We start from the raw sequence: 15093 nt of genomic DNA, 5'->3' as shown, positions 1-15093 counted from the left end.
AACAACGGTACCACGTTAGCAGTCCTCCAGTCCTCCGGCACCACACCTGGAAAATGATGGTCAGAGCCTCTGCTATTTCCTCTCTTACTTCTCTTAACAGTCTGGGATACATTTCATCCGGGCCTGGGGATTTATCCACTTTCAAAGCTGCTAAACCCCTTAATACTTCCTCTTTCACTATGTTTATTTCATCTAATATTTCACACTCCTCCTCTCTGATTGCAATGTCTGCATCGTCCCTCTCTTTTGTGAAAACAGACGCAAAGTATTCATTAAGAACCATACCACACACAGGTTACCTTTATGGTCCCCAATAGGCCCTACTCTTACTTTAGTTATCCTCTTGCTCTTAATGTATTTATAAAACATCTTTGGGCTTTCCTTGCCGATATTTTTTCATGCCCTCTCTTTGCTTTCCTAGTTTCCTTTTTAATTTCACCCCTGCACTTTCTATACTCCTCTAGGGTTTCTGCAGTATTGAGCCCTCGGTATCTGTCATAAGCTTCCCTTTTTTTCTTTATCCTACCCTGTATGCCCCATGACATCAGGGAGCTTTAGATTTGTTAGTCCCACCCTTTTTCTTTAAGGGAACATACTTGCTCTGAACCCTCACTATCTCCCCCATGAATGCCTCCTACTGCTCTGACACTGATTTACCTTCAAGTTTCTGTCTCCAGTCCACTTCGCCAAATCACATCTCGGCTTAGTAAAATTAGCTTTTCCCCAATTGAGAACTTTTATTCCTGGCCTATCCTTGTCCTTTTCCATAACTATCCTAAATCTAACTGAATTATGATCACTACCACCAATATGCTCTCCCACTGATACCCTTTCTACCTGCCCAGCTTCATTCCCTAAAACTAGGTCCAGAACACCCCCTCTCCTGTTGGGCTTGCTACGTACTGGCCAAAAAAATTCTCCTGAATGCATTTTTAAGAATTCTGCTCCCTCTATACCTTTCACACTAATTTTATCCCAGTTAATATTAGAGAAGTTGAAATCCCCTACCATTACTGCCCTATTTTTGTACGTCTCAGAAATTTGCCTGCATATTTGCTCTTCTATCTCCCTCTGACTGTTTGGGGGTCTATAGTACACTCCCAGGAGTGTGGTTGCCCCTTTTTTGTTTTTCAGTTCAACCCATATGGTCTCATTGGATGATCCTTCGAAGATATCATCCCTCCTCACAGCTGTAATTGTTTCTTTAATCAATATTGCGACCACCCCTCCTTTTTTATCCCCCTCTCTATCTCGTCTGAAAACCCTGTAGCCAGGAATGTTGAGCTGCCATTCCTGCCCTTCTTTCATCCATGTCTCAGTAATAGCTATAATATCATACTCCCACGTGTCTATCTGTGCCCTTAGCTCATTTGCTTTATTCCCTAGACTCCTTGCACTGAAGTATATACCATTTAGCACTGCCAAACTCCCTTGTTGTCTATTTTCTAGCTTTTGTTTCCTCTGCCTTCCAAACTTGCTTACTAGTTTTATGCCTTCCATTTCCAACTTTGCTTCTCTCCCTTCTGAATCCACTCTCAGGTTCCCATGCCCCTGCCAAGCTAGTTTAAACCCTCCCCAACAGCACTAGCAAACCCGCCCCGCGAGGATATTGGTCCCGGTCCTGTTGGCTTGTACAGGTCCCACCTCCCCCAGAAACGGTCCCAATGCCTCGGGAATCTAAAGCCATCCCTCCTGCACCATCTCTCCAGCCACGCATTCATATGCTCTGTCCTCCTATTTCTGTACTCACTAGCACGTGGCACTGGGAGTAATCCAGAGATTACTACCTTTGAGGTCCTGCTTTTTAATCTCTTTCCTAGTTCCCTAAAATCTGCCTGCAGGACCTCATCCCTCTTTCTACCTATGTCGTTGGATCACAACCTCTGGCTGTTCACCCTCCCTCCTCAGAATGTCCTGCAGCCGCTCCGTGACATCCTTGACCCTAGCACCAGGGAGGCAACATACCATCCTGGAGTCACGTCTGCGGCCACAGAAACGCCTGTCTGCTCCTCCTTCTTTTCACTGTCCCCCTCCCCGGTGGAGGACAGGTAATATCCAATTTTGTGTGGCGAAACATAAGTAGTAGGAGCAGGAGTAGACCCCTCGAGCCTGCTCCGCCATTCAATAAGATCATGGCTGATCATGCAGGTTGAACAAATGTGGAATAATTTTGATTCACAAGACCAATCCACTTCAGATCTATCAGCACTCTTTGAAGTACAGTTTAAGATTATGATCTATTCAAAACCTGTTCATCAATGGAATCTGTCACTTATACTGAAATAAAGCTTTACCTAAAATCACCAAAACGGCACCAGAATTTGCATCATTACAATGAACCTTCCAAAAGCTGAAAACCTTTTTTGGATAGCCTTTGTGGCAACATGAGGAAACGTTCTTCTTTCTACTTCACTCCTCCTCAGATTTACTTCATACTGATTACCAAAAAAAAACTCCAGGTGCTTTGCCTACCTACAATATGATTCAAGTTACCTGTGAGAAAATACAAGACTTGCCAGGTTTACACTCTCACACAAAACATATCAACGCAGATTCTCTATCTATCGCCTGGAGCTTCTTATTTGTGACTTTCTAAATTCTTCCTCTGCCTTTTGCTCTTCCTGTTAAATTTTTTGTTTGTTTATTTCTAAAGTAATTTTGTAAATGAATCTACAAAGTGAACAGCCTGCCATTCTATCTAAAACATTCCTTTTATTTCTTATTTATGACTAACAACAACCAATAAAAAAGTAGTTATTTTCAGGGTGAAAGAAAAAACAACATAGCAAAGTCAGTCAAACAAAGCAGTCACACAGCTAGGCATCAATCTGTTCAAACACATACATAATTAAATCCATTTTCCAAGTTACCATTTCAACTTTCTTACCAAAACATTACTTAGATTTCAACTAAACATTTTTTTAAATTTGTACTACCAAGACCATAAGCCAGGGACCATTACTAAGTTGAGAAAAGCCAATTAGTGAGGAAAGTCTGTTCTCAACATTAGAGCTGAAACAACAAAGGGAGCATAACTAGCTACTCAAACATGCTTGGTCAGAACAAGGTCATAAATTGAAAAAAAAATTAAGATAAATCATTGCAGCCTACTACCGTGAAATGAAACAATTAATACATTTCAAGATGTTGTCTGTGTATTATCCACTTCTTGCTCACTATATTCCAAACAAGGCAACCAGATTTATTTCATGACAATGACTTTGTTTTGAATAAAGGCCCCCGGGGGTTATCCGAGTGGAGGTGGCAGTAGTTGTGTTCATTACATCCAATAGTTTGGATCACCAGAAAATGGAAAAGACAGAATCATAAAAGGAATGTGCTGACTTATTTAAAGATATACATCAGACTTGATTTAGCTTGAAAAGTGCATAGTTACTCACGCTTGTGTCTGTCACAGGCTGTGGGGTGGGCAGTTGCACTATGTATCGCCAGATATGAGCCGTCTGATCTCCAGATGCTTCAAGTACAATAGAAATAGTCTAAGAAACCAATCTACGCTTGTTTTTGTACATGGCATAATTTGGACATATTAAACTAGCCACAAACAAATGTAAAATTGTCATTTCACATTAAAAAATATAAAGCCTTCACATTACTATGCTTATTAAATTTTTCAACTTCTTAATACGCAAAAGGAAGTGCATACACTGAATGGCAATTCAAAAGCAGCAAGCAAATTCTGCTGATTTCTTCAAAGTTTTAAAGAAAGCAACATTTTAGCATGAGTAAAATGTTCATTATTTTTAAAATAAGTTGCAGCTACTGGCAAAATAATGCTCTAATTATAGTTGGCTTTCAGAAGTAAAGGCTAAATATAGCACTGCATGCACTTACACGGTCAGTCATCAAGAGTGCCATTTGTTTCCAAAGTCTATCTTGGAAATTGAGAGTCATCAGTTCATATGGTCCCGATGATAACCTCTGCAGACTTTGCACTGCTGCACCACATAATGACACCATATACGGTCAACCTGAAATAACTGACGATGTGGTTGGAATACCAGTACAGTGCACTTTATTTTGTTGCATTACATTTTACAGAAAGACCCAATTTAAATTTAAAATTTCTACACAGAGATGATGAATCAACAGCTCCCTCTTTTGGTTCCTTGCTCCAGTGCTAATTTACACTTATTCACAGTGAAAAGTCTAAATCCTTCTTCATGATGTCATGTCTCCTTCTTTTGGCATCATCTGCACAGTTGGATGAAAATTAGAGCTGCCTCTAAATGCCCCTTCTGCTCAGAACAGTGATATTAGCTGGACTTGCGATAAAAGGCGAATGTTTAACCCACTTTGCCAGCCAAGTTCCCAATGGTGCCCGACCTTCACTCAGTCAGCAGCTCTCCTAATCTCAGCTGTGCTATTATGAAAACAAACATGACCACTGCAGCCCACCAGGGCAGCAAGTCTTGATAAGTTATTCACAGCTTTTGCTGTATGAATATTCAGCATTGTCTCCTCACATGGGTTTCCTTAGTAAGACCAATTCTTTACCAATGAACCTAGTATGCAAGATGATAAAAGTTTCATTCCTTCACTATACACACAAAAGACCAGGAAAGTAGGTGTCGTACCTGTAATGCACCAATGCAGGCCGACTATCTGAAGCCAAAATTGATCTAATACGATACAGCTAACTTAGTTGAGAGTTAAGACGGTTATACTGTACGTGCACTGCACTACTGAGATGTTCAATAGTCTGTAGGTTCATAGTGCAGTGTGCATATAGTTAGCTATTTTTAGGATTACCAATTTTATAAAATAATTTCATATTCTGCAACATTATAAACACAATTCTGCATACTGTACCTGTGAGAGCTACCTGTTCTGAAGGATGGAACTTGATTGAATTCACTGGAGGAAGAAAAAGGAAATAAAAGACAACTAATGTATCTAAAACTCCCAGTATGCAGAAGTTAACATTTTTATGTAAGGAGAACAGTTCACCTTTTTGGGGAATTATTCTCCCACTCCCATCTCTTATTGGCGTCCCCACAGCATGCACCATATGTAACGGAAGACAAGCGGGCAACCCGTTTTCAGTCTTCCACCATTGTTTAAACCCAACTTCTTGGAAATATGTGAAAGCAGCTCAGAAAGGACTCTCCTTTTGACTTTCCTAGAGGATGTGCTTAATCACCTCCTAACAGCTAATATCAGGAGCTCAGTGCGAGGGATTAAAGCCAGACCCACCATGCCACAGCACAGCATGCTGGCTTTCCAACACAATCTGCTGTCCAAATATTGGTTTTATGAACCATGCATCCAATTTCCAACCTTGACTTTTAGCACTTAATTGCTTGCAAACTATTTTAATTTAACCTAGTTTTTTGTGTTGGTGAAATGCCACTACTTCCATCTCAAATCATTTTAAAGGTATTGGTGGCGACACTAGTCTTGAACAACAGCACAAAATGGACAATAGTGAATCGGCAGCCCGTTTTATACCGCATCCGATTTTCTTTTCTGTTGAAGTCGATGGAAAATAAAAATCAGGCAGGGAGTAAAACGATCTGCGGATTCACTCTCGCCCACTACCGCCCAAGACCAGTTTCACCCCCGTTCTCTTAAGTTTTAAGCTCAAAAGCATTTAAGATCAATGTATCACATACTTGTTGTTTTTAACCTCACATACTAAACTGCTATATCCACACATATACATTATAAAACCAAATTACTGCAAATGATTTCATTAAATTTAATATAAAGACGATCTCACCTGACCCTGCATGACCCACGTATTTCAAGAGGCACTTTCCTGTCTCAATGCTCCACAACATGGCACTGTGATCTTTAAAGAAAAGCAGCAGACTTAGACGAGAGTTAATTGGGAACATAAGCAATGTTTCCTCCTGTATGACAGCCATTTACTAAGTATATACACACCGAAGCAATTCCTTGGTTCTTAAAGGCAAGCTAAAAAAGGTTATAGTACTAGCATCAATGTGAACAAAGGCAGAGGTTACATTAAACGACTAATATACACATAAAAGGTAAGGATTTCAAACATATGCAAATCAACAAAATATGACACAGTGTGTGAAGCAATTAACAAGCGACAGAATAAAACAAGACGAGTTTGGGAACACAAAGGCAGTAACACATCAAGACAGAGGTGTTTATGAATACACAATCATGTATAATAGCAAAATGATTTACTTTTTTAAAAAGAGAGAATTCTCTTTTATTCACATTAGAATTAAAGGATGAATAATTGTTCATCCCAAACATTAAAAAGAACCACCTATGACCTCTAAAGTTTGAACCTGTCTCAGCGCTCCACAACATGACACAGTGATCTTCAAAGAAAAACAGCAGACTTAAACAAGGGTTAATTGGGAACATAACCAATGTTTTCTCCTGTATGACAGCTCACATTTTTCCAACCATTTACAAAATAATTTGCATCATACCTAAGTGAAAAAGTGAGACTGGTTCACCATTACAGCTGTGTTCTGGGAAGAGTCTGATTTTAACTCAAAAGAAAATGGGGGGAATTTTAACCCCAAAAAATGGGTAGGTTGGAGTCGAGTGGGAGGTTAAAGAGTTAAAGAACTGAATCCCGACCCCAACCCGCCTCCAACCTGCCCGCTTCCAGTTTTAACAGAGGCGGGACGGGGGCTGACTGCCAACCTGCTCCCAGGAGGCGGGTCATCTATTTAAATATTATAATGAGGCTCCCTGCCTCATGGTGATTCACCATTACAAATTTAACTCTGACTGGTTGGGTTTCCCAGGCTTCGGGGAACCCGGCAGCTGAAGGGAGGAGAGGACTGCTGGATCCAGGAGGCAAGTGTCTTTCCATTTACCTGCTGGATCCAGCGTCGCTGCCTCACCCCCACCCACCCCGCCACCGAGATCGGTCACGCCCCCCCCCCCCCGACACTTCTGTTCTGCCCACACCCCCCCAACCGCCGAGGCCTCCGATCTGCCCCACGACACCCCCCCACCAAACGAGACCTCCGTCCCCTCCCCCCTTCTCCCCGCGGGGCCTAGAATCTCCGATTCCCATCCGGCCTTCGATCCTCGGCCTACGATCCACTCCTGGCCTACGATCCCCCCTCCGCCCTTCCGACCTCCCCACTCCTGCCCGGATCACCCTCCAGCCTCCCCCCCAGACCCAAGTGGGAGGAACGCTGGTCCACAGTGATTGAAGAATCATTCCAAACTTGCTGGTGAATAAACAGTGCCGTGGAGTACTACAAACCTGCCAGTTTCAGGTATCAGATTACCAAGATTGCAACACTATGCTGACTTAGTTTCCTTTGCGAGGCATGTCATCTTGGTGCCACGCCGAAGACTCTATGCAACTGTACCCGTACTGCAATGTTTGGTCAGATGCGAATTCAATATAATGGTCTCTCTTGACCCTGAGAACGCCCTCCCGGACCTGTTGTGTAGCACTTGACCAAACAAACTCCTTTGATTGTACTGATGATGATTTTAGCCAAAGGAAACATGATTTAGGATTATCTTTGTGCAACAGCACCCCATTGTGAATGATTAAAATCCACTGATTCTGTTTCATTTCACTAATGGTCCACCTGATCTACAGCGCACTGGATCTTTATCTACCTTTGCAGCAGCCCCTTAGGGCTCATGCGTCATTTTAAGAGCCCTCCATTTGGCCAAATAAGTCTCCTTCCCTTTTTCAGTTACCTGAACAGAGTGCTGCTCAATGGATGAATGCTACCAGGCTCTACCTTCAGTTTATTTATAATTCCAGCTGCTGAAGCAAAGAAATCACTGGCCACATCATTTGCCATTTAATTTGCTCTACTGATAATCAGAGAGCCCCCTTCCAGACTTCCTGGTCACCAATATCCCTTTGTGACAAAGCACCTTGGCCCAATAGCTCAAAGCACAAAGGCCATCAGCCACTCTGATTTGGCGCCACCTTCTGATTTGAGGCCAGCATCTTGCCCGAGAAAACGAAAAGCTGCCACGGTGACACAAAAGGTCAGTGTTGCGCGATTTCCCAGTGATGCTGAACAATGCGATTGGAAAACTAAGAGTATGCCAAGCTATTCACAATTACATAATCGATTGCTGTGGCACTCTGGATCTCAAGCTGATGGCACGTAGCAGGCAAACCTAAAAAAAAAACCGAGCAACACTGCCGAAGGGATTTTCACCAACTCTGAAGTTCCAGGCCTGAGATATTCCAGTCAAAATTGAATAATGATACAAATGGGCCAGTGACCAAGACATACTTGCAGTGGAAGTTTGGGCATTCTCAGATAAATCTGACTGGACAAATATTTACGGAGTCTAGGTTTTAGCTCATGGGATCTCTTGCATTCTTCAGAAGCTACACATGCCGAGTGCTCAAAATGATAAGTATGTGTCTGGATGGACTGCGGTGAACAATCAGGAAACAGTTCTTCAGAACCATCCAAAATATAGTTTGGGGAATAGGGATCAAAAGATTTGGACTGGGTCACTCGAGGGGCACCTCTGGTCCAGACTGATGGTCAACATGCAGCAGTGGACGATATATAAACTCAGTTGCACTTGCAAGCCTGAAAGTTTGTTGTGGGGGGGGGGGGGGGGGGTGGCGGGGGCAGCGGAGAAGATTGGTTGCATCTACAACATAGTATATGATTCAAAGCTTACAAATACTCTTTTGTTCAAAAAAAAATAGTTCCAACAGATTCAGAGCTGTTAAACTAAGAACTGAATAATTTACTTGACTAAACTTTCCATGTAACTGAATATGGAGCCTGGGTAACTTCCGAGGGAACCTTCCACTGTACAATGCCAGATATATCACAAAAATCCATTGACGAATATATAATATACATCTTTAAAATAAAGATTTTTCCTAATTTCAATAAATTTCATAACTAGCTTACTTGATGACAATGTGAACACGCACACTTAATGAGGAGCTGAGAAATGCAAAGATGATTCCATGATTGAGGAATTTACAGGTAAATGAGAAAGCTAGTCTTCATAAGTGAAATAAAATCTGCATGCCCCATTGAGCATTTGTTAATACAACAAGCATTTTGCTTAATTAATAAAATGTTAAATAAGACATGCACGCGGTGAAATGGGTGACGCTGTGCACATCTGTTGCGACAAAATTAAGATAAACTGATCTTATAGTCAAAAATAATCACTACGAAAAGAAGTTGGAAAGCAGAGTTTGAAATAAAGCAACATTTTACCAGCTGATGCTGTGCCCAGCACCACAGGCTGTAAGCGTGTAACACTGACGTCCCAAATCCCATCCCTATGGCCGATGTATTCTTTCACCAGCTGACAGACTGCTCTAGAAGTTGTGGTCTTGAAACTTGACACAATCTTTAAAAAGAACCAAAATAGGACATTAACCTAAAGCACAAATATATGCAATTGTTATAAATAAATAAAAAGTGCCACAAAATTGTACCCCATCTCATGTTAGAATCAAATGTTATTCAAAGTGCAGCAGGTTAGTAGCTCCACATTGTTTCTTGCAGAAAGTTTCCACGCCGCTTGATAAATGGTTTCAGACAAGATTTATCCTGCCGTATATCCTGCTCTGCAAAATATCTTTGTCAGAGGCTGGAGTGTGACAAAGAGTTACTTTAGGGGAGAAACATTTTCGAACAACTTCTGACATGTTCAAGACATACTCTCACCCTGCAGCTGCACATGAAATTAATCAATTCAACAGCCACAGCTATAAAAAGGCCATCAGGGAGAAGTGCCAAAGGATATATGTGGCCTTTCGGAGGTGTTTGGTGAGGTTATTAAGAATAAATCTTCACCGTGCATATATAGAAACCGTATGTGAATACCTCTACACTGCGGCTTTTCAAGTTCTGTATTATATGCTGTACAAATATATGCATTCAGCCAAAGAGTTACAAAAACACAAGTCACAATTTTGCAGCGGGTGGTCAACATGGAGCTGACTATTGAATTGAATATGAGGTGTCAGAAAGATGGTAATAAAATGTTAACACCTCATATTCCATGGTAAAAATCTGAATGATTTCTCTGTTTTATAGACCATTAAAGTCCTGACTTCCTCCAATACTTTATTTAACTGAAATTCTGAAGGCTCTGGAGGTCATTTTAATCTAACTCACAGGGCAGGATTGGATGAGCAGCCTGTTTTACACACTGCCGATTTTACCATCCATTCAGCTCAAGTTTGTTCTTGTTGCAATACAGTTATTATGCCATGTATAATGCAATATTTACCCTCTTTCTCTCTTTTTTATGGAGATATTTGCTTTTTTTTTGCACCAGTTTTATTTAAATAATTTGCTTCTCAATAGTTCCATTTTACTGCATCTGATGTTTATCAACATTTTTCAGCATTTTACGTGATGAGGATTTCAAAACAATTTTGATGTGCAAGTTGTTGGAAAGTGTAATAAAATATTGATGATATACAAGTCAATTTTATAATTGCTGCTGATGGTACAGGATATCAACAGAAAAAGCTTCCATTCACTGCTCCTTTCTGTTCCTATTAGTTATGCTGCTGTGCAGAATACAATGTGGATGCTAGAAGTCATGTAATTATTGCATTCAATAAAAACTTTGACCAAAAGGACTTCAAGAAGCTTAGGCAGAACTCCAAGCATTTCCTCATTATCAGAATACAGCAAAATATCTTACGAATGCAGTAGTTTATGAGTTTAATGTTAGAAAAGGAAATGATTGGTAATTAATACAGGGAAATGGAACTTCACCTGTTCAATTATTACATATACAGGGATCAACAAACCATTCCAAAGATCTGTATACAAATTAGTAAATTGCAATTAGCTGAAAAAACACACAATCCATAATCAGTATACAAATGTTACTTAATGCCATGTGATAATTTTTGGTAGCAAATTCAGTGGCTCCATTTTATAGCATCTAATATTTCTAAAAACTCCTCAGATCTTGATTTTTGTTGGCACGAGTGCAAACCATCAAGTTAAACCCTTGGAGATAATAATTATTCTGGATGAATAAATTAAAATGGACTTTGGGTACTGTAAAAGTGTATTGTATTAAGGGATCGCTTGAAAATTTATTATGGACCCTGTATATACATTCAAAAAAAGAAGAAACTTGCATTTATATAGTGTGTTATGTAACTTCAGGACATCCCAAAGTACTTATAGAATCGGAGAAATTTACGGCATAGAAGGAGGCCATTCGGCCCATCGGGTCTGTGCCAGCTGAAAAAGAACTATCCAGCTTAATCCCTCTTTCCAGCTCTTGGTCCGTAGCCTTGCCAGTTACAGCACTTCAAGTGCATATCCAAGTACTTTTTAAATGCAATGAGGGTCTCTACCTCTACCACCTTTTCAAGCAGTGAGTTCCAGACCCCCACCACCCTCTGGGTGAAAAAAGTTCTCCTCAACTCCCCTCTAATCCTTCTACCAATTACTTTAAATCTATGCCCCCTGGTTATTGACCTCTCCTGCTAAGGGTAATAGGACCTTCCACTCTATCTAGGCTCCTCATAATTTTATACATCTCAATTAAGTCTCCCCTCAGCCTCCTCTGTTCCAAAGAAAATAACCCCAGCCTATCCAATCTTTCCTCATAGCTAAAATTCCCCAGTCCTGGCAACATCCTTGTAAATCTCCTCTGTATCATCTCTAGTGCAATCACATCTTTCCTGTAATGTGGAGACCAGAACAGTACGCAGTACTCTAGCTGTAGTCTAACTAGTGTTTTATACAGTTTTATACAGTCCAAGCATAACCACCCTGCCTTGGCTAATAATCACTGCCAAAACGTACTTTTGAATGGTAGTCACTGTTGTAATGTAGAAATACAGCAGCCAATTTGAGCACAAGGTCGCACAAACAGCAATGAGATAAATTATCTAAGAATATTTGTGTTTTTTTTTTTAGTGATGTTGTTTGAGCAATAAATATTGGCCAGGACACCGGAAGAACTCCCCTGCTCTTCTTCAGATAGTGCCATGGCATCTTTTACATCCAGCTGAGAGAGCAGTTGGGGCCTTGGTTTAACATCTCATCTGAAAGACGGCACCTCCGACAACACAGCACCGAGTGCTACCACTGAGCCAAGACTGACACTTAGAAGAAACTCTCCATGAACTAGGAGAGCAAACTCAACGAGTAACATGGTTTGCACTTCATTTGTACACGATTTTTCGGGGGATGGGGAGCATAAGTCTGGTGCCTAGTGGTTACGATACTAGACGTTAGCCCAAAGGTCGCGAGTTCAAATCCCACCATACCAAGTTGCGAAACTGAATTCAATAAATCTGGTAATTTGTGGGCTGTCACCAGAAAATGACAATGAAAGCTGCCAGATTGTCATAAAAACCCAACTGCTTCACTAACACCCTGCTACCCCTTACCTGATCTGGCCTACAAGTGACTCCAGGCTCATACTGTGTGACTGACCCTTCCTTAATGCTCTCATAACAACTAGGGATCAGTGGTAAATACTGACTTTGCAGTGTCACCCACGTCTCAAGAACAAATTTTTAAAAAGTGAACTATTTTACATACGATGATCTCAATGCCAGGGAGTGGAATAAGTTCAAACTTTTGGTTCCCTATGACAGTGTCAAGCACTCCCAGGTCAGGCATAGAAGTTCTAGTGCAGTATTTAGTATCTCTACACTATTCCAAAGTGAGCCACGCCTCAAAAGGGCACCCACTACTGCACCAATGTGACATTTCCATTTCCTATAGCTATTTCTCTGGTATCTCAAGCGAGACCGCAAGTTTTATTGATTTATAAGCCTGCTGAGACCTTTAAATCCAGAAGAAAGGGTAGACCTCCATGAACTCTATTCAGGCTACATTAAAATTCAAGTCCTGGAGGTGAAAGGACAGCTATTTAAATTTGCTGTGTCCAGTCACTTTACTTATTTAAGTTCACCATCTCCAGTCGTTCAGGACAGCAGTAGAATTGGTTTTAAAATTATTGTCTGTTGGTGCTACACTACTCAAAATAGTTACGGTAGTTTGTAGAAAAGAGATACCAAGATCAAAATAAAGTTTACTACAAAATTGTGAAAAAAGAGAAAATAAACAGAAGGAATTAAATGAAAATTTTAAAATCAAACAGGGAACCAGAGACCCAGACAAAACAGCACATTTGTATCATTTCTGAATGGATGCAGAAGTCACTCAATATACTCCAAAATCTGCAAATTGGTCACAAAATTATCAAATCTAGTGTGATTTACAGCAAGAATACATATACATGCCAGTTAAATAACTTTAACTGCAAATACACTCTGTAGTACAGAAGGCAGTATACAGTGAATTTGAAAATAAATTTACACGAGTGGCAATCTAGTGTGCTGAAAAGTAATCTACTGATCGGATTTCAGAACATATATAAAACAACTATACTTTGAATACTGTACCATTGACTCTACTCTGCGGAGGTTATTTCACTAGTGTATAAGATTATCCTCAGACGCATGTATGGTCTTCACATTCATAAAATAAGAGCAGTAGCACAGATCACAGGAAACATTATTCAGGGCGAATGGCGTCAACTTTACAGCAGCAATTTACACAGAATTTACAGCCCAGAAACAGGCCATTTGGCCCAACTGGTCTGTGCCAGTGTTTATGCTCCACAGGAGCCTCCTCCCACCCTACTTCATCTAACTCTATCAACATATCCTTCTACCCCTTTCTCCTTCATGTACTTATCTAGCTTCCCCTTAAATGTAGCTATGCTATTTGCCTCAACTACTCATGTGGCAGCAAGTTCCATATTTTAACCACTTTGAGTTTCTTAAGCAAAGTGATGTCTATTTATGTTGATATTCCTATTTTGTGTGCCTCATTTATCACATTCACTAAAACCACACAATTACAGAAAAAGCTTGCAGGGCAAAGAAAACAAAAACTGCATCATTCAAAAACTGGAAGAACATGAACACCTGACGACAATACCATTTTTGTTTACTGTTGCAAACATCATGAAGCATTAGTCGGTGATCCACACACGATGTGAAACAGGAATTGGGCAGTTGTCAAATTAAGAATTTCTTTCATCAATAAATAGGAGTTAACATGGTATGGAGGAGACAAGGAAAGCACAAATAGAACACTACCACTGTGTGGTAACAATATGTAGTGCAGAAAGGAGTCAAGTAGATGGCAGATATTTTTAGTGAAAACATAGGAGCCATAAAAATAAAACAAAATTGGATCAACAGGAGTCCTTGAGATCCAATCCTGCATTGGCCATGTTAACTATCTCAATGTACAACTAATTTGATTTTAATAGAAATCAAACACATTTCACCCTTTCCCTTTTCTCTCCCCTTTTTGGTTTTCTCCATTTATTTTAAAGAACATCTTTCTGCCTCAATGCTTCTAAACACAGAAAGACATCCAAAAACGATCAAAACAGCAACCAATAGTAAGGGAAGACATCCATGCAGCAAAGGGACTGCAGAATAAAGAGAAATGCACTTAGAAATGCACGAGATAATTAAGCACAGTTGTGTTAAAAGTAAATTGCATTTGACAAATTTAATGGAGTTTTTTGAGTAAGTGACTAATTGGATAAACAGAATGCAGCATTTGTAATGTAGATGGATTTTCAGAAACGCATTCATAAAGTGTCTCACAGAAAGCTCATTATGAAAATGCAGGCGTATGGTTTAAACAGAATTATAGCAGCAATAGTGGAAAACTGGTTGATGAACAGGAACCAAAGGGTTAAGATTAATGAGTGCTGCCTGGCAGTGAGTTCCAGACCCCCACCACCTTCTGGGTGAAAAAAGTTCTCCTCAACTCCCCTCTAATCCTTCTACCAATTACTTTAAATCTATGCCTCCTGGTTATTGACCTCTCTGCTAAGGGAAATAGGTGCTTCCTATCCACTCTAGCTATGCCCCTCATAATTTTATACACCTCAATTAAGTCTCCCCTCAGCCTCCTCTGTTCCAGAGAAAACAACCGCAGCCTATCCAATTTTTCCTCACCGCTAAAATTCTCCAGTCCTGGCAACATCCGTGTAAATCTCCTCTCCGCCCTCTCTAGTGTAACAACATCAGACTACATCAAACGTGCTACTCTCATCGACCCTCCTTGTTACCTCCTCAAAAAATTCAAT

At 40.5% G+C, this 15093-nt stretch overlaps 1 protein-coding gene across 1 annotated transcript in view; it reads right to left on the bottom strand.

The window, feature by feature from the left end:
- Window positions 1-15093, bottom strand: part of wdr37 (WD repeat domain 37) — a 154847-nt gene that overhangs the window by 65022 nt on the left and 74732 nt on the right. Inside the window, 4 exon segments of the mRNA XM_085987595.1 lie at window positions 3402-3478; window positions 4834-4878; window positions 5744-5815; window positions 9198-9333. Of these exon segments, the coding sequence (XP_085843721.1) occupies window positions 3402-3478; window positions 4834-4878; window positions 5744-5815; window positions 9198-9333 (330 nt within the window).

This window comes from Somniosus microcephalus, chromosome 5, assembly GCF_052327205.1.
Source record: "Somniosus microcephalus isolate GS21.2 chromosome 5, FLI_Smic_1.0, whole genome shotgun sequence".
In the NCBI taxonomy this organism is placed as follows: Eukaryota; Metazoa; Chordata; class Chondrichthyes; order Squaliformes; family Somniosidae; genus Somniosus; species Somniosus microcephalus.
The sequence above is the reverse complement of the archived record's forward strand: the minus strand, read 5'-3'. Positions and strand labels throughout refer to the sequence as shown.